Source organism: Lethenteron reissneri, chromosome 72 (genome assembly GCF_015708825.2).
Source record: "Lethenteron reissneri isolate LAM-NWPU_2019-01 chromosome 72, ASM1570882v1, whole genome shotgun sequence".
In the NCBI taxonomy this organism is placed as follows: domain Eukaryota; kingdom Metazoa; phylum Chordata; class Hyperoartia; order Petromyzontiformes; family Petromyzontidae; genus Lethenteron; species Lethenteron reissneri.
This window is the reverse complement of record NC_083850.1, coordinates 3,392,320-3,412,201: the sequence shown is the minus strand read 5'-3', so window position 1 is coordinate 3,412,201 and position 19,882 is coordinate 3,392,320. Positions and strand designations below refer to the sequence as shown.

General features: G+C 47.2%; 2 protein-coding genes across 2 annotated transcripts in view; both read left to right on the top strand.

Annotated features, from left to right (window-relative positions):
• LOC133361273 (zinc finger protein OZF-like) overlaps positions 1-19,882 on the top strand; it is a 282,249-nt gene that overhangs the window by 7,742 nt on the left and 254,625 nt on the right. The gene's annotated exons all lie outside the window — the stretch shown is intronic.
• The window catches only part of LOC133361327 (gastrula zinc finger protein XlCGF7.1-like), a 53,272-nt gene continuing 38,313 nt past the window's right edge, over positions 4,924-19,882 (top strand). The window contains exon 1 of the mRNA XM_061580261.1: positions 4,924-10,616. Coding sequence (XP_061436245.1) covers positions 10,261-10,616 — 356 coding nt within the window. The 5' untranslated portion in view covers positions 4,924-10,260. The remainder of the gene's footprint in view (positions 10,617-19,882) is intronic.

Genomic DNA, 19,882 nt, shown 5'->3' with positions numbered 1-19,882 from the left:
AAAAAGGCAACAATGCGACCTGCGTGCCAACAGCACAGATCGTACTGAACATTTGACACAGCACCAGAGAACTCACACGGCAGAGAAACCCGTCAAGTGCAGTGTGTGTGGGAAAACATTTGCACAGTCATCTACTCTTGTTAAACACCAGAGAACACACACGGGAGAGAAACCCTTCAAGTGCAGTGTGTGTGGGAAGGCATTTTCACAGTTAGCTACTCTTGTAGCACACCAGAGAACACACACGGGAGAGAAACCCTTCAAGTGCAGTGTGTGTGGGAAGGCATTTTCACAGTCAACTAATCTTGTAGCACACCAGAGAACACACACGGGAGAGAAACCCTTCAGGTGCAGTGTGTGTGGGAAGGCGTTTGCACAGTCATCTGCTCTTAACAAACACCAGACAACACACACGGGAGAGAAACCCTTCAAGTGCAGTGTGTGTGGGAAGGCATTTTCACATTCAGCTAATCTTGTACTACACCAGAGAACACACACGGGAGAGAAACCCTTCAGCTGCACTCTGTGCGGGAAGTCGTTTGCACTTTCACCAAATCTTCAAAGACACCAGAGAACACACAAGCATCAGAAGATCCACAAGGAGTGGAGTCTGAAATCAGCTTGTGAAAGTCAAAGTGCCGCAATGAGCCCATCCCTCATCAAACAAGAAAATCCCAGCTTGGACACTTTTAAAGGTATTGAGGTGAAATGTGAAGAAGTGATGGTGAAGAGTGAAGAAGTGATTGTGAAGAGTGAAGAAGTGAAGGTAAAATGTGAAGATAAAGATTCAACTCCAAAATCGGACCTTCACATCGATGGAGGCAACGTGAAGCAGGAGGAGAATTCTGACTGCGAGGCAGAGTGAGGCAACTCACAGCAGTTTGTGGAAGTGGAGGTGTGGGTGGACTTCCTCCGAGACAATACAAAGTCAAATGGAGACCCGGGAGATGTGTAAGCTTGAGACGATGTTGCTCCAATAGATGCACCTTTTGTCACAGACCTTTAATGACAAGAAAGAAGTTGAACACTCAATTCCTAGGTTCAACTTGCAGGGTAAGAGTGGCCAGACTTTATGGACCTGTGGGTTGGGTAGATCTCTAACCAGGAGCGAGAGCCAATAAGCTCCCAAGCATTCACTTTGTTCTAATAATTCATTTACTAGCAGTCGCCGCCCGCTTCGCGGGCGGTGTGTATATGCTTGGTTGGTGGGGAGTTGAAAGTGGCTGGACACAATAGACATGTTTTGGTGATTGTTTTATGTTTCTAGATTTGAAGCTTTCGTGACTGCAAGGATTCAAATTCTTAGGTTTTTTCGGTAAAGTCACGTAGGTAAAACATTAAAATTAATAAAAGTAAAATAAAATAAAAATCACGACGTTTCGGAGGCAACACAAGCTTCCGTCTTTAGGTGGAACCGTCACAGCCACGACAGCTGTATCAAATAAATGAGAGATTGCAAGAGCTACCACTCCGTATATATAATGGTTGGAGAGGGGGGAAGGGCCAAGTACGGCACACTTTTTATTCATATGGTAAGGTGAGGCTTAAGAGGGTGAGCCTTTGTTATGGAGAGGTACGGTTTGTGACTAAGCCTGGCCTACATAACAATAGTGTGAAAAAAGAAACAACTAAGCATGGTAAAACAAGCCTGGCTGTCTATCAATAACCTGTAATAGTTGTCTGTCAAATAAGACAAACATAAGATCCAAGTCCGATTCAGTACAGTGCATAAAATCCGTGATCTGATTCCATCTGTGAAGGATGTCGTTCCTGACTTACAGTATCCTGGAGTCTACAAATTGAGTTGCATTTGTGGTGATTGCTACATTGGAGAAACGAAACGTCATGTTTCTGATCGTGTCCGCGAGCACAAGTCAGATCTGAAACACGGCAGAACTGATTTTTCGGCCGATGCCGATCATTGCTACAACTCGGTGGGCTCTCATGAAATTGTCTTTTCTGAGACCAAGGTTCTCTGCAAACCTCCTGGCTACCATCAAAGGTTTGTACACGAAGCCATACAAATATACAAACACAGACATCATTTCAACCGTGATGATGGTTACAAACGGAGTAATCATTGGAAAGATGTGATTAAATTTCGATTTAAAGCTTTCGTGACTGCAGGGATTCATCTTCTTGGTTCTTTCGGTAAAGTCACGTAGAAGGGAAGTAATAAAATAATAAAAATAAAACATAATAAAACAATTCTCACGACGTTTCGGCCACAACGCAAGCAGCCGTCCTCAGGTGAAAACCAGGTCCGTCGAGGCGACAGAGTCTGAATGAAACAGCACACGAGCTTGGAGCATATATATAAGCTGGGCGCATTGACAAAGGAATTTGCATATCAAAAGGAATTTAGCATATTTATGGGAAATGCAGGAATGTGATTAGTACTGCATATGCATGTGCATTATGCAGGATTAACAGCATCAAAGGGAGCTGCAGTTACTGCTGCAGCAGCAGCAGCAACTGCAGCAGCAGCAGCAACTGCAGCAGCAGCAGCAACTGCAGCAGCAGCAGAAACTGCAGCAGCAGCAGCAACTGCTGCAGCAGCAGTAACTGCAGCTCCCTTTGATGCTGTTAATCCTGCATAATGCACATGCATATGCAGTACTAATCACATTCCTGCATTTCCCATAAATATGCTAAATTCATTTTGATATGCAAATTCCTTTGTCAATGCGCCCAGCTTATATATATGCTCCAAGCTCGTGTGCTGTTTCATTCAGACTCTGTCGCCTCGACGGACCTGGTTTTCACCTGAGGACGGCTGCTTGCGTTGTGGCCGAAACGTCGTGAGAATTGTTTTATTATGTTTTATTTTTATTATTTTATTACTTCCCTTCTACGTGACTTTACCGAAAGAACCAAGAAGAAGATGTGATTAACCATGCAACTACACTTATTTGGCCAATCTTATTTGACAGACAACTATTACAGGTTTAGTCACAAACTGTACCTCTCCATAACAAAGGTTCACCCTCTTAAGCCTCACCTTACCATATGAATAAAAAGTGTGCCGTACTTGGCCCTTCCCCCCTCTCCAACCATTATATATACGGAGTGGTAGCTCTTGCAATCTCTCATTTACTTGATACAGCTGTCGTGGCTGTGACGGTTCCACCTAAAGACGGAAGCTTGTGTTGCCTCCGAAACATGGTGATTTTTATTTTATTTTACTTTTATTAATTTTAATGTTTTACCTACGTGACTTTACCGAAAAAACCTAAGAATATGTTTTATGTTTATTTTTGTGAGGTTAAATGCATTTTTATGAGACGCTCAATCGACAATATTATAGAATGCAACTTATTGAAATATCTGGCCATACACGATATTCTTCGTGTACACTCCGTCTTCCTCCTCGTCGTCAGGTTTCTCAATAAGCGCCTTGATGTTGGATCTTGCCGTGACTCGCGATGGTGCCACGTACAGTTGGCCGTGCGAGAAGCATGGCGTTGGTAGATATAATCCCAGGTTGTGAACAGTTTGCCCTTGCGCCTTGTTGATGGTCATTGCGAAGGCTGGGACAATGGGGAACTGTTTGCGCCGAAGTCAGAATGGGAAGTCCTTCGTGTTGTCGTCGCTGATGAAGATGATCCGAGGGATCAACACCTCCTTACCGTTATGGGTTCATGTCATGATAGTCGCGCGAATGACGGGTGGCTTCATTTGCACGATGCGAAGCCGTGTTCGGTTGCACAGGCCAGCGTCCGGGTTCAAGTTGCGCATCATCATCACTGGGATGCCTTTGTTGAGGATCAACTTGTGTGGGGGAACCCCGTTGATGTTCACCAAGTTGAGGACCTCTGTCTCAAAGAATGCTGACCCTGCTCTCTCGTCGTCCTCAACCGAATCTGTAGACAGGTACACTTGTGGAGCTTCTCTGAGGCGATCCGCGACATCCTCATTTACTCGCTGCACAGCGGCGTTGGTTGGCGTCAGAATAGTGCGGCGAGCGAAGTAGTCGTTCGTTGCCACCGTAGGGTAATTCAATTCATTTGCACTGTACATGGCATCGACAATCCTCTTCAACCCGAGTGAAACGGGCAGATGATTGCCGTCCTCATCTCCGTCGATGTCTGGGTCGTATTGAGGATTGTCGATCACCATGGCACGCGGAATCTTGATGCAATCCGGACCGAGGTCTGGATCAACTTCATGCCTACCCTCTCCGACTTTCAAAAGAAAATCTGAAAAGGCAGCAAGTTCTGCGGCTGATTCTTTGTTCTCTGCACACTGGACTCTCATCTTCACAGTCAGATGAACTTGCTTGATGTGGGACCACAGGTCGGACGACTTGAAACACGCATCCACAGTATCAGCTGGTGTTCCTTTCTTGACAACTGGAAGAATCTGTCGAAAGTCACCGGACAGGACAACCACTTTGCCTCCAAGCGGTTCATACAGATTGTCCAAAATATCGCGAAGCGTGCGATCCACCGCTTCAGACGCAAACCGGTGCGTCATTGGGGCTTCATCCCAAACGATAAGACTTGCCTCCTTGATAAATGCTTTGAGCTTGGACTGTTTTCGAATGAAGCATGTGGATATGTTCGTCGGTTTCAACGGGATCTTGAACGTGGAATGCGCGGTACGGCCGCCTGGAAGCAGCAGCGAGGCAATGCCGCTGGAAGCAACAGTAATCGCAATCTTGCCTTGAAGACGTATCTTCGCCAGCACATGGTTGAGCAGCGTGGACTTCCCCGTGCCGCCCGGACCATCGATGAAGAACAGCTTTTGATCGGGTTGACTGTCTTCGACTGAGCCAACAATTTCGTCGTAGATTTCTGTCTGGTTCGTGTTGAGTCTGTCAGCATCTTCTACGATGTATTGTAGCTCGTTTCTATCATATCCTTCCAATTCGCGGCGGATATGGTTCTTCGCAAGCAGTGAGTCCAAGACCAAGTGTGGGTACTCGGAAAGCTGCGGGAGGTCGTCAAAGTCCGACAGAGCCATCCCACCTGCCGTGAGGAACTCGTGGAGGCTGTGAAGGGTCTTGAACTTTACCATTTGTTCTTTGTTGGTCAGCTCGCGGTACTGGTACTCGTAATCGCGAGCCAATTCGTCGTAGAATTTATCCCGGAGATCCTTCGTATCTGCTGGCATGGAATACAGCAGAATCGTAGCGAAGAGTTGACGAAAGCTGGTACGGCATCTGAAAGAATGAGGCTTCTTCTAGACACGCAACCCATTCGCGATCGCTCTCAAGGTAGCCTGCTCGCATTTGATCAACTCTGATATTGTATACTCTCACATGTTAAGCTCTGTCATAGTGAAACATAATAGTATAACCTATGAACTACAACCTATCCATTGTAACGCTGTAAAAGAATATTACCCATTGGGTTTCACTCCCTCGTCGAGAAGGCCGCTCTCTTCCTTTTGTAATGCGGGCGTAAACGGCTTGGCGGATGTGACGTCATGTGGGGAGGAGTCAGAGTCACGTGAGAGGGAGATGGTATAGCGGTGAGACAGGAAGAGATCGGGGCCAGTCGGGTAAGGGAAGAGTGGAGACCACGTTGGGTGGTCGCCGTCCCCTCAGCCTTGTGGCTGAGGGGATCGGTGACAGCGCCAGCCAGCGGGATGGAAGAGAGTTGGTTGGAGACTGGACGAGGGTGAGGCCACGGAGGACGAAAGCTGGGAGCAGCGAGTGCAGCAGAGGGGCTGCGTGTGGGAAACAGCAGCGAGGCTGCTAGGGGCTACAGCAGCCTGGGGCTGCAGAGCAAAAGGGCTACGGGAGCGACACGAGGAGACCAGCAAAGAGGCTATTGGTGGCGACGGGTGCGGCAGCAGCGTCGGCGACGAGCGGAGGGCCTGAGAGTGAGACAGCCTTGTGGGAAGAGAACGCGAACCCAAATAAAGGACACGGAGACAGAACCAGGGTCGAGTCCTTTATTACACTGGTGTCAGAAGTGAAACGGCATCTCAAAACAACTGAGAGAAGAAAAAAAAAGAATATTCCTGCGCCATCATCTGCTACATCATCAGACGACGACGACCTTCCTCAGACGGTGGACCTGCCTGCGATGGAAGAGGAGATCCGTGCTGGAACGAGTACGGGTCCGGGTGAGCAAGGTGTCGCCGCGTTGGTGGACCTGTCTGTGCCGGAGGACGCCAACTTACGATGGAGACAGATGGCGGCGCAGATGGAGACCTTGAAAATCGTGCTGGCGCAACTGTGTGAGTTCACCACGCCGAGGACGGCGTCGGGGAGGCCCGGTGGTGATCCGCAAGCCTCCGCCTTTCCTGCGCTGCCAGCGCCATCTGCCACGTGGCACGAAGACGCCATCTTGGGCGTGGCAGGGGAGAAACGGCGGGAAGCCGCCATCTTGTCTTCACCGCGACGGGGAGACGCCGCCATTTCAACATCGCGGCGGTGACGCAACTTTGCGCTGCCATCTGGAGGTGCCTCGGGGAGAGCAGCCTGCAGTGAGCTGCTGCGCGAGGACGAGCTGCGAGGAGAGGACGACGATGCTGCGGCTGCTGGGGCGGGAGCTTCCCGTCCTGGCTCGGGTGCGTGACAACGGAGCAGTCAAGTCGCCGAACGAGTTCTGCGAGGCGTCTCAAGTTGCCACCCTGCCGTCCTCTTCTTGCTGCAGCCCCGGGCGAGTCGTAACGATACGCACCCGGCCTTAACACACACCTCACCCATCTTTCGAGGGCCGGGGGGCGATTGTGTTTTTTCTCTCATGACTCGATTGTGCGGAGCGCGGTTCGGACTGTGTGTATGTGTGTGTAATAACGATGAACGCGCTATCTGCTTGTTGCTTGGTATCAATATAAGTGTGTGCGTGTGTTGAGAATGGACGGAGAGTCTGCTGTATTTGCTGAGTGTCAAATTGTGTGTGTGCGCTGCGGCGTGGAGTTGTTATCTTGATGGCGAAGTTAATTATTAACTCGGGAGCGTCGGGTATCTTGCGCTGTATTATCTCGTGGGTTACCTTGTGCGATGGGCTTAATTGGAAAAAAAAATTTTTTTTTTGGTGTCTTGTGCTGCGAGGTGCTATGTGCGATGTGGTTGTTGCAAGAGAGAGAATGTTGTGTTGTTGCTGCAAAGTTACGACAGGATTAATGGTGTGTTGGTTGCCTGCAGATCTGCTTGCTATTGTGCTTAAATGTACGCGTGTGATCGCGATATGCTGACTGTATGTGCTGTTACACCGTTCTGTACGGTTATGGGGTGCAATGCATTGGTTGACTGTTGGGGATTGTTATTATTTGTGTGTACCTCTTTGGGAATTGGTAACAAATTCGAGGGGAACCCAAAAATTTGGTTGTATGGTTGTTGTGCACACGAGATTACGTGTATATTATAGATGGGGACCCTAAAATTTGGTTGTATGGGTGTTGTGCACACGAGCTTGCGTGTATATTATAGGGGTAATTGAGCTTTTTGAAAATGAGGGTGCGCGATGACGCCGTTGTGGGTGGCTCAGATGTTAATGCTAATGGGATCGTAAATGGGCGCCAAGTGGCGTCGCGTATTCGGTTGATCGCATGCAGCCACGAGTTGCTTTGCGAGTTGGGTTGTGTAACCAATGTGGTTGGTAAAATATTGGTTAAAAATTCCCCGATATGACTGCTGCGCGCAGCAAGCTGGGGCTGTGCGTCTATCGTTGTTGGGGTTGTTACAATAAGACGGGGGATGCATTTTGTGACCCCCAGCAAAGGGAAGCTGGGGTGCACGAATGGAGAAAACTGGCCACGTGTTCGCACGTTGGGCCGCCATTTTGCGCGCACGCGGGGTATGGCGACGATGCGCTTTGCGGAAAGGGCCGCCATTTTGAGTGCGCGCGAGATATTGCGCGAACGCGCTGGGCGAAGGGGGCCGCCATTTTGAGCGCGCGGGAAAAACCGCGGTGGGGCAAATATTCCATCTGTTATGCCTGCCATTGTTGATTGGGTGATGCACGAGTTGTGGTCACATCGGCCGATGGCTGACCTGACAGCCCGGAGGCGAAACCTCCGTGGTATGTCTTAAACTAATGGGCCATGTGCTCATATGACTCGGGGAGTCATGGTTCAGTTGTGCGGTGGCAGACTGAACCTGGTGTGCCGGGGGCTCACGGGATCTGGGTTAGGGTGTTATTGTCTCTATAAGAGAACATTGCCCCGTGGGGGGAGTCAATGGGGTCTGGCATTGCCGGGGGATGAACCTTCCCTGGACTATAAAGCATCAGACTATACGAGGCTGGTGTGTGTCCATCGCTGATGGGATAGTAAGGGAGGAGCATGGCCGAGTGCTGCTCATCCCCGAAATGGCACTAGCCGAGAGTATGGTAAATGGATGTTGCTGTGGGTTGACGACCACGGTGAGGGTTACGGCGAGTTAAACGTTACCGCTGGGGAGCGTGGCTCTCTCCACGCGAGGGTGTGCGATTAGGCGTTTTGTTGGTTTGTTGAGAGTGACTGTGGGTACATGCTGTGTACGTCTGAGGTCTGTGCTGGTCCTCAAGGGAGGACTGCTAGTGGGTAAGAGCAGAATTTTTTTTTGTTGTTGTTGTCACGTGTAAATAATATTGTTGTTAAAATGTAAATACTGGGGCATCGATCGCGGTTAATTTGGGTAATTATTGGGGTTTTTTTTTTTAAGCGGGCCGGATTTACATCATCTCCACTACCCTGAGGCCGGGTGGCTGTCGTGTACGACATGCGGATGTGCGTTGTTGTGCTGTGCCTCAGGGGATTGGATTCTCCTTCTCGTCACAGATTCTTCAGCTCCCGTCGCACTGGGTGTTACCTGGTGTGCTAGCTGGATGAGGACTTGAAGGAGCAATTGAGCGCCGTTCGTCATTCTGCTCTACCACTTGCTCTTTGATGTTGGACTTGAGCCGAGCGGATGGAACAACAACATGGACACGCTTTGAGACACCACATTTCTGGGTTGTGCGCGTGTGCCATTTTTGCGTGTTGGTGGCCGTTGTTGTGCTTTGTGCTATTATTATTCTTGTTGTTCTGTTCCGGTTCCTGATCCTTCCCCTTTTGTTACTTGTTGTTGTTGTTATAAGGTCTATTGTGTCTGGGGGACTCCTGGTTGTGTGTTCTGTTTCAGCCGAGGACGGCTGGAATTTTCTCTACGGGGGAGGGTGGTGTAATGCGGGCGTAAACGGCTTGGCGGATGTGACGTCATGTGGGGTGGAGTCAGGGTCACGTGAGAGGGAGATGGTATAGCGGTGAGACAGGAAGAGATCGGGGCCAGTCGGGTAAGGGAAGAGTGGAGACCACGTTGGGTGGTCGCCGTGCCCTCAGCCTTGTGGCTGAGGGGATCGGTGACAGCGCCAGCCAGCGGGATGGAAGAGAGTTGGTTGGAGACTGGACGAGGGTGAGGCCACGGAGGACGAAAGCTGGGAGCAGCGAGTGCAGCAGAGGGGCTGCGTGTGGGAAACAGCAGCGAGGCTGCTAGGGGCTACAGCAGCCTGGGGCTGCAGAGCAAAAGGGCTACGGGAGCGACACGAGGAGACCAGCAAAGAGGCTATTGGTGGCGACGGGTGCGGCAGCAGCGTCGGCGACGAGCGGAGGGCCTGAGAGTGAGACAGCCGTGTGGGAAGAGAACGCGAACCCAAATAAAGGACACGGAGACAGAACCAGGGTCGAGTCCTTTATTACACTTTTATAAAGTTACATGCTAATTTCTCTGCATTCACTTTAAATCTAGGACGAAGTTTTTCCATTTATTCAAAATAAGCGCACAATTACACACTGAGATGCACTTACATATTCATGCATGAAGCACAATGGGCACATTACTCTTCGGTATGTTAATAGACATGCGGATTGTGCCTTCCAAAATTAACAATCGAATGCAAATATCCTGAAAGACAAAGGATTGGATCCTAGGGGGGGAGTTATAAGGCGGCTCAGAAGCAGAGCTCAATGCCATTTCGAGAGGAAACTTGATGAGGTTGGACGCTCGACTCGTCGCTCTGCTGATCGCCCTTCAACCGCGAGACAACGCAGCCTGGCGAGCACAATTGCTGTCGACAGTTAGGCGACTTTGCGTCGGGAGAGTTCGTGGCGACATCTTCAGAGGGGTTACAGACATCGATATACCGTGAATCTCCAAGTGTCTATTTTCGCGAGAAACTCTTAAACGTGTTCGACGACAAATTAGCGGGATTTTTTTGCATCTCGGTTAGACGCGAGTGTCGTTCTTGTTTTACCAGTTAACAAAATCCAAAACTCAACGCTAAACATCCTTGTGCCGATAGCGTACCTTTGACTCGATAACACCGCTGCTGTTACTACGCTCACATGGAGCAGAGACGCTCTCCACAGCCCCACGCACACGGATGCAAGAAGCCATTCAATTGCTCTGTGTGTGGGAAGTCATTTTCATGGCCATCATATCTTAAGAGACACCAGAGAACACACACGGGTGAGAAGCCATTCTTGTGCTCTGTGTGTGGGAAGGCATTTGCACACTCGTCAACTCTTCAAGACCATCAGAGAACACATACGGGCGAGAAGCCATTCCTGTGCCATGTTTGTGGGAAGACATTTGCACAGTCATCACAACTTCAGAGTCACCAGAGAACACACACGGGCGAGAAGCCATTCCTGTGCCCTGCGTGTGGGAAGGCATTTTCACAGTCGTCAACTCTTTACAGGCATCAGAAGGTCCACAATGATAGGAAACTGAAATCAAAAGCTGAAATTCAAGGTGTTGCAATGAGTCCTGAAGAAGTTTCCACCTTCGATCCCATGCAATTGGATCCTGAGAGATGGCTGGATGTAATGGAGTGGCTCGAGGATCAACCAGAGAGCTCGGGGTGACTGAAAAAATATATGTCATGTGGTTATACCTATTAAGCCGTATCGAGTACTTTTGTGTGTAATTTTAGTTTTACAGTTTTTGTGAGAGTTTAATGACGTGCACAGTGGTGGTTTGTAATGTTATGGGATTACTTGCCGAAGTGGTGTGATGAGCACTGGTTGTGAGAGGGTTCAATTGTAGTCGTTAGGTGTCCCTGTTGAGCTAAAGTTGGAATGCGTCTGTAGGTACATCTTTACTCAACATTTTAAACGGGTTTTTTTCAAGTATATAGCTTTTTTTTATTGGTATTAATCGACTTTAGATAACCGATTTCAGGATGTACATTGATGACGCGTTCGTTGGATATATGGCCTTGACTTCAACATAGACGCACAGTGAACAAATGTGGTGAACTAATACGGAAATCATGGGGAATGATACTTTAACGCTTTGGTATTCCTGGAACGGAAATGGTTTGGATTGTACTGGAAATGTAATAAATATTCCCTTCGAGTTTTGACGTAAAAATGATTGCAGATAAATAAAAACGTATTTTTAACAAATGTTTGTCCGTTCTATATTTTATAATGTTCCTAGCAAAAACATGTTAAGCGAGTTTCAGGTGGAGGATCTCCGTCACACAAGTGTCCCCTTCACCGGCATCATCTTGGCTGTCTACCCGATTAACACGTGTTCCTTGAGGGGAAAGGGCCCCGTAGTTAATCGTTCATCAACGTACCAGTCCCTAATCCCGAAGTATGTCGGGGATAAACTGTACTCTATAACATGTAAACTGTAATACTATAAACGATAAAACTAAACATTAAACGATTACAAACTAGTGTTTTAATTGATAACCATATAAACGGAAGTAAGGTATAATATCATTAGAAGCATTATAATCACAGTGTGGTTGTATAATAATCGCACTCTGCAAATGTAACACTCAAGTGACAGAACTCAACAAAATAACGCCGCAATAAAAAGAACAACATCAATGGACAAATCCTAAAAACAGACAACACACGCACGTTAGTAGCTGTTAGAAGAAGACAACACCTAGCACCTTCAACTATACACATTATACAGCCAACTCGTAAATGGGCCGGTATATGACAGCCTTTGCTGCTGTCGACGGGGCCAGGCAGCGAGTGTTTAACTCCATTGTTTCAGAATCCGTGTCATCACCCGGCCACAGCGACATAGCCAAGCTACATCTCCCCAACAAGGCAGCCTTCCCTATGCTGTGTATTTTAGCAGTTTATTTACGGACGCACTTGAAGATAACAATTCGTCTAGAAAAGGAAAGCGACTTGTTCTACCAACACGATTTCAAATTTCTATCCGAAAGAAGAATGAGTTCATTCATGAGTAGTATTCACTAAGCCCCGATGGCACTTACCTACACACAGTTATGATTAAACAAAGTAAACATTAGTCGCTCAGCTCAGATATCATCATAGCAATTATTTCCAAATCCGTGTCGGGTCCCACGAGAACAGGGCACGTCCACAAACTCTCAGATTTTAAACTCACATTGTATATAACCTTTAAACTATGAGCTATACATTGTAACGCTTTAAAATAACACTAAACTAGTGTTATAGTAAACTATAATGTTGTGAACTTTAACAATATAAGCTATGAGCGATATATTATGCTATAAAAAGACATCATAAACTAGTTTTACAGATTAGAACACCATACATTGAAGTGTGATAATCGAATCTCATTCGAATTCTTAGCTTCACACCGTGGTCCTCTAGGAATCACACTTTGCTCGTCAGTATGTAACATGTCTGTATGTAATATGTATGCATGAGATATGTCTGTATGTAGTATGTATGCATGTAACATGTATGTATGTAATATGCACGTGCAAACCAATGGTGGGAAATGTGAAACATGAAGGTGCAGGATCAGGATGGGATTACATTATTTGAATAACACTTTGGTGGTATTAGGATTAAGCTGTCCACTGCTGGATGAATGTTCCATCTCAATGGCATCAAATAGCAATATTCAGTATGAATATATAAATAATCGAACAAACCCAATATAAGCCAGTGCAATTATGAATCCTTAAAATTGTAATGACTCCAGACTCAGACTACAGAGGGTTCTTTTATTTAGCTTTTAACGCGGCTTGGGACCCAGGCGTCAAAATATAGCAACGATGACGACGAGACGGCAACCAGCCTCGACCCGAATCCTGGCCAACACAGCCCCGAACCTCGTTTCTCCCCCTCTCTTATTCTCAGCATGAACCTCCGTCTACACTTGGTCCCGCCTTCCCTTCTCGAAATCTCTCTATCCTTTTGTCACCACTTGTCGCTTAGTAGACGCACTGTCTTTACATCACCCACCTCGATGACCTCGACCGGAACCGGCCATGGGCGGACATACCCGATGGCACCTGTGGGCAATACAACCATGCCCTCTCCCTGACCAACCATGGAAGCACGTGCTGCCGCCGGTGTTCTTTTCATTAGCTGCTTGCGCTCTGGTGGGGAAATGTCTTCGTTAGGAATTGTTTTGCAACGTTCAAGTCCAGAATACCGAAGTATACCAGGGATCACCTGTACTTAAAAACACGTAAACTGATAACACTATAAACAATAACACTGAACATTAAACGTCTATAAACTATCAACTGGTTTAATAATTTATACCACCATAAACGGAGGTACGATATTTTAATCTCATTAGAAGTATTAAATCGCACTCTATACATACTAGCAGTCGCCGCCCGCTTCGCGGGCGGTGTCTATGTGCTTTGTTGGTGGGGAGTTGAAAGTGGCTGGACACAATAGACATGTTTTGGTGATTGTTTTATGTTTATTTTTGTGAGGTTATATGCATTTTTATGAGACGCTCACTCGACAATATTAAAGAATGCAACTTATTCAAATATAGAAAGCAACTTATTGAAATATCTGGCGATACACGATATTCTTCGTGTACACTCTGTCTTCCTCCTCGTCGTCAGGTCCCTCAATAGGCGCCTTGATGTTGGATCTTGCCGTGACTCGCGATGGTGCCACGTACAGTTGGCCGTGCGAGAAGCATGGCGTTGGTAGATATAATCGCAGGTTGTGAACAGTTTGCCCTTGCGCCTTGTTGATGGTCATCGCGAATGCTGGGACAATGGGGAACTGTTTGCGCCGAAGTCGAAATGGGAAGTCCTTCGTGTCCAATTCGCAGATATGGTTGTTCTCAAGCAGCGAGTCCAAGACCAAGTGTGGGTACTCGGAAAGCTGCGGGAGGTCGTCAAAGTCCGACAGAGCCATCCCACCTGCCGTGAGGAACTCGTGGAGGCTGTGAAGGGTCTTGAACTTTACCATTTTTTTTATTTTCTTTGATGCTGCTAATCCTGCATAATGCACGGGTATAAGTAGTACTAATCACATACCTGCATTTCCCATATCCCCTCCCTTTGATGCTCCTAATCCTGCATAATGCACGGGCATAAGTAGTACTAATCACATACCTGCTTTTCCCATATCCCCTCCCTTTGATGCTCTTAATCCTGCATAACGCACGGGCATAAGTAGTAGTAATCACATACCTGCAATTCCCATAAATATGCTAAATTGCTCTTGATATGCAAATTCTTTTGTCAAGGCGCCCTTTCCCCCCCTTCCAACCCAGCTTATATATATGCTCCAAGCACGTGTGCTGTTTCATTCAGACGCTGTCGCCTCGACAGACCTGGTTTTCACCTGAGGACGGCGGCTTGCGTTGTGGCCGAAACGTCGTGAGAATTATTTTATTATGTTTAATTTTTTTTATTGTATTGCTTCCCTTGTACGTGACTTTAGCGAAAGAACCAAGAGGATTTAGCATTTCTTCTTTGTTGGTCAGCTGGCGGTACTGGTACTCGTAATCGCGAGCCAATTCGTCGTAGAATTTATCCCAGAGAGCCTTGGTATCTGCTGGCATGGAATACAGCAGAATGGTAGCGAAGAGTTGACGAAGCTGGTACGGCATCTGAAACAGCGAGGCTTCTTCCAGACACGCAACCCATTCGCGATCGCTCTCAGGGTAGCCTGCTCGCATGGCTGCTTCCAGCGGTTTGTTTTGTTTAATTTTATTCGTAACGCACCATCCATATGCGCTCCACCATCCACCTTGCCCTTGCATGGCAAAGACACAGCTCCGGTGTGCGTCAGCGTGTGCGCCATCCACAGTGACATTGGTCAGAAATTGCACCGTTCCGATCGCACACAGGTTATCCCCTGCATCCTCCGTCTGTATGTACACACACAGACAAATCCGTTATGAGGCCACCTATTTTTTTCTTATATTAAAATGTATTTTGTTGGTGTTTTTACGTTTACGTATTCCCATTGTGGGTGTTTTACGCATGCATCAGATTTTTGGGTTCCTCACATATGGTATCAGAGGTGTGGGTCACTCCATTTCTCAATCGAACAATAACGGGGATCGTTTCAGTTATGACAGCTTGCAGATAGAAACATTGCATGATCGTATACTAATGACAGAATTTGTACCCCAGTGGAGGGCATCCCCCACCCGGCGCTTCTTACCGGTACTGTGAGACTTACAAATCCAGACCTCTCCTCCTCCTGAACCGTTGACAATACCCTGTGGTAGTACCATAATCATCTCAATAAAGCGATCACTTTCCAATGGCCATTTTCATCCCGGGAGTTACCCGGGTGGTGTCACACTGTACTGATTGTTTTAGCATGTCGCAAATTCCGATATGGCTTGTGCAACGGCCAGAGAGTGACAGCAGCGGGGGCCGGGCTGCAACCTTTTTTGACAGTTTATTAAATTTCAAAGTGCATGGGATTGGCACTCCAAAACATGATAAATGTACAGTAACGCCAACTGCATCTGTGCCAAACATGATACGCGGACACATGCTGCATATTATGCAACACATGCCCTTACCAGCAGCAGCATGCACAACATCTGAATTACACAACCGAAGTAGACAGCAAGCCGTCCATGGAGACGTGATCAACGTCAATACATAATAATGGTAATAAGCCGGATAAACCGAAAAGTACCCATTGTACCCATCAAACAGTCAGCTGGGTTGCCCCATGAGGGTACTGACCCATGGGCGAAACTGTAGGGGGGCGCTACGCAACTGGCCGTGGTCCCGGCAGGTGAAGCTGCCAGCTCAGTCCGCTAAGACTTACTGTATAGCGACCCCTGCCTACTCGTAAGGTAAAGTTGTTTGGGGACTCCACTAATCGCAGCACGCAGCACCCATTTTTTACATAAATAAGCGTAATATTAGCGTAACTACCATTCGCACACTTGCATACACACCACACTCACAGCGCAGGGTCTGCGCCCACAGTGCACTGCAGCACTGCAGCGCAGACCTTGCCAAACCTATGCTATCGCTCTCTTCCGGGCGTGTTAATTATTTATTTTTATCGAATCAAAGTGAGCTGTGGCTTTTTGCCGACTGTTTTATTTTCATCGAATCAGAGCGAGCTGTTTGGGCGGGCCCGTAAATAAATTAACGTCCAGATACGCACGCAGACGACCAAACCAGCGTAGTTGTTTAAGATGTATGTAAATTATCTGTTAAATCGATCCAGGGGTCGGATATGTGAACTGTGGGGGGTACAGGGCAAGAATCGCATTAAATTTCGATTTAAAGCTTTCGTGACTGCAGGGATTTATCTTCTTGGTTCTTTTGGTAAAGTCACGTAGAAGGGAAGTAATAAAATAATAAAAATAAAACATAATTAAAATTCAGCCACAACGCAAGCAGCCGTCCTCAGGTGAAGAACGAAACACCACCAAGCTTGGAGCGTATATTTAAGCTGGGTTGGAGGGGGGGAGGTTGGAAGAAGAGCACCTTGACAAAATAATTTGCATATCAAGAGGATTTAAGCATACATATGGTAAATGCGTAGGAGGTGGGCGGGGGGTTTCAAAGTCATATTATGTCCGTGCATTATGCAGGACCAGCAGCATCAAAGGGAGGGGATGGGGGTAGCATTAACAAAGGGATGGAATGTTAATAGTATGTAGCTGCAGTTACTAAACAACCACGTAAAAAAGACCGCAGTCCACTCACTGGCATTGACATATTTCGTTGCTTCCTCTTAGTATCTTTCACGCGACGGTCAATGGTATAGAGTATAGCAGATTGTATAAATAGTATAAAATTGTAATGTTTAATACAATGTATAAGGTAATATACAGTATCGTAAATGTATAGTGAATATACAGCAGTGGGTAGAATAATACTTAGGGTAATATTATAGTCGAAGGTATAGAGTGGTGTATAGTAATACAGTATATAATTTAATGTTGAGTTTGTCTATGGTAGTATATAGTACGGGGTAGACCCGTGTGATGTAAGAGAAAAAAGTTTAGCTGGAAGCATATTATATTTTTGCGACGTAGAATTGTAATGTATTACTTACTTTTAGTAGCTCAGCTTATTGGAGAGTATATTTAGTATACTGATGATACTATGTCGTTTATACTTTAGTTTTTTACGTGGTTGTTTATTAACTGCAGCTACATACTATTAACATTCCTTCCCTTTGTTAATGCTACCCCCATCCCCTCCCTTTGATGATGCTGGTCCTGCATAAAGCACGGGCATAAGTAGTACTAATCACATACCTGCATTTCTCATATCCCCTCCCTTTGATGCTGATAATCCTGCATAATGCACGGGCATAAGTAGTACTAATCACATACCTGCATTTACCATGAATATGCTAAATCCCTCTTGATATGCGAATTCCTTTGTCAAGGCGCTCTTCCCCCTCCAACCCAGCTTAAATATACGCTGCCAAGCCTGGTGGTGTTCATTCAGACGCTGTCTTTCTGACAGACCTGTTCTTCGCCTGAGGACGGCTGCTTGCGTTGTGGCCGAAACGTCGTGAGAATTATTTTATTATTTTTATTCTTTTATTATTTCCATTCTACGTGACTTTACCGAAAAAACCAAGAAGATGAATCCCTGCAGTCACGAAAGCTTTAAATAGAAATTTGGTGGAACATGTTTTTTGTCGTTTATTGTGAAATTTCGGTCACAGTTCCTATGATCACTGTTACATTGCTTATGGCTTTATTTTGGTGATTTCAAAAATATTTTTGGTTTAGCCATGTTTGTTGTAGTACGGAGTTAGAATGATGGCTTTAATCTAAGTTGTCTTGTGGTTGTTGTTGTTGTTGTTTGACTGGCATCCCACTGGGATTTTTGCACAGCGTTGGTGTACGGTGCTTTTTTCTGGAAGACTTTGCAGTTTTTCCATGGATTTTTCTGTTTGCGCATAGTCACTTTGAGATGTTTTCTAGTTCATGTTTTTTATTTGTTGCGGTTGCACCCGATTCAAGAGCCGAATGGCTCACAGGGCTATACCAAACACATGAAAATGAAATGAAACTGTTAAGGCTATATGGGGGATCTTTCTGTTTGTGTTAGGTGCTCGCTAACAGCACTTGTCCCTACAGTCTGTCCAGGCTATATGGGGGGTCTTTGTCTTAGATGCTCACTAACAGCACTTGCCCCAACATTCTGTGCAGGCTATACGGGGGATCTTTGTGTTTGTGTTAGGTGCTCGCTAACAGCACTTGCCCTGACATTCTGTCCAGTCTACACGGGAGATGTTTGTCTTTGTGTGTTGGGAGCAAGTTTGAGTGGCGTGTAGCAGTGGGAGTTGAACGGGAGCCTGCTGCTACTGACAGTCGTTGACTCCGGTTGGACAGACGCTGATAGACAAACACACACAGACAAGACAAGTGGACAGACACAGACAAGAGGAACACAGAGACGACATAGACACATGCAGAGAGAAACACACAGAGGCGAACAGAGACACAGACGGGCAGAAGGATGTTGAATCGAACTAACTGAACTCGCTCCATTGAAAGTTTCCTCGATATTTGCGCATCCCCAGAAGTCGTTCTAGTTTCTATTTATTTCATTGTGTGTGGTGTGAACGTGTAAGCAATGTGGGATATCGATGTACACGGATATGAACAAGATCAGCAGACAAGACGTCTTTCATCCTCTTTGGTTCTTTCAGTAAAGTCACGTAGGTAGAACAAATAAAATAATAATAAATAAATCACGACGTTTCGATCGCAACACGAGCGATCGTTCTCAGGCGAAAACATCCAGACATTGTCGCGGCAGATGTCACGTGAGCTACGGCACGTGACAAAGATGAGGTGAGCCCCCCCCCCCTCCCGGGGCTCGCCTCGCTCAGCTGAGCATTGTTTCAATGCGGTGGGCTCACGCGAAATTGATTTCTGTAAAACGAAGGTACTTTGAAAACCCACTGGCTATACTCTTTTATATAAGTGTTGTGTCCTTAACTAACCACACGGGGACGTCTGGTTGAGGCAACACGTTTATTATAACTCTTTCGAACTCGGCTCTACACACGACTGAAACACGAAGGGGTACGACCCCTTCCAACCGATAGCCTACGGGAGTGACAGCCTCGTTTCTATCGCAGCCTGCACACTCCGGGCTCTGCCACCCACGGGTCCCTTAGCCCGGCGTTAAGGGAAGACTGGACGACCCGTCCCAGCCAGGGTACTAGAGCTCACCTCTGGTCCGCTACAACCCGGCTCTGGCTAGAGCTGGGGGAAGGTCCCAGAGTGTCTGAGCTCACCTCGGGTCCGCTACAACCCGGCTCTAACAAGAGCCTCGGTTGAGGGTCCCCGGGTACTGTTCCAGTCTTCAGGTCTTCGGATGTCCTCAGGCTTGAGTTGGTGAACACTGCCCGGTCCGTCCAGAGGGCCGGCCTTTTATCCCCAGGTCGAGATCACCCCTCCCCTCCTGACCCCCCCCCCCCCCCCGTCCCAGAACCTTCTGAAGGATCTTAATGGGCCTTAGGGATGAGTGGGAGGTCAGGGGTGTTAGTCTCCGGTCACGGTGGGGGGCCGGGGGTTTAACCTTTGGTCGACCCCTACACACCTCGCTCTCTCTCGCCTGCTCCCTGTTTACCAGTGCACGTGGTGGCAGGTCAGCTTACAGCGCCTTGTTATGGCGCTTACGCACAACTTCGTGACGAACGCTGCACGTTCCGTCGCTTTCATGCAGGGGGCGCTGCAAACCTACGTGCCCCCTGCATGAACGACGGAGGGGCAGGGACAGAC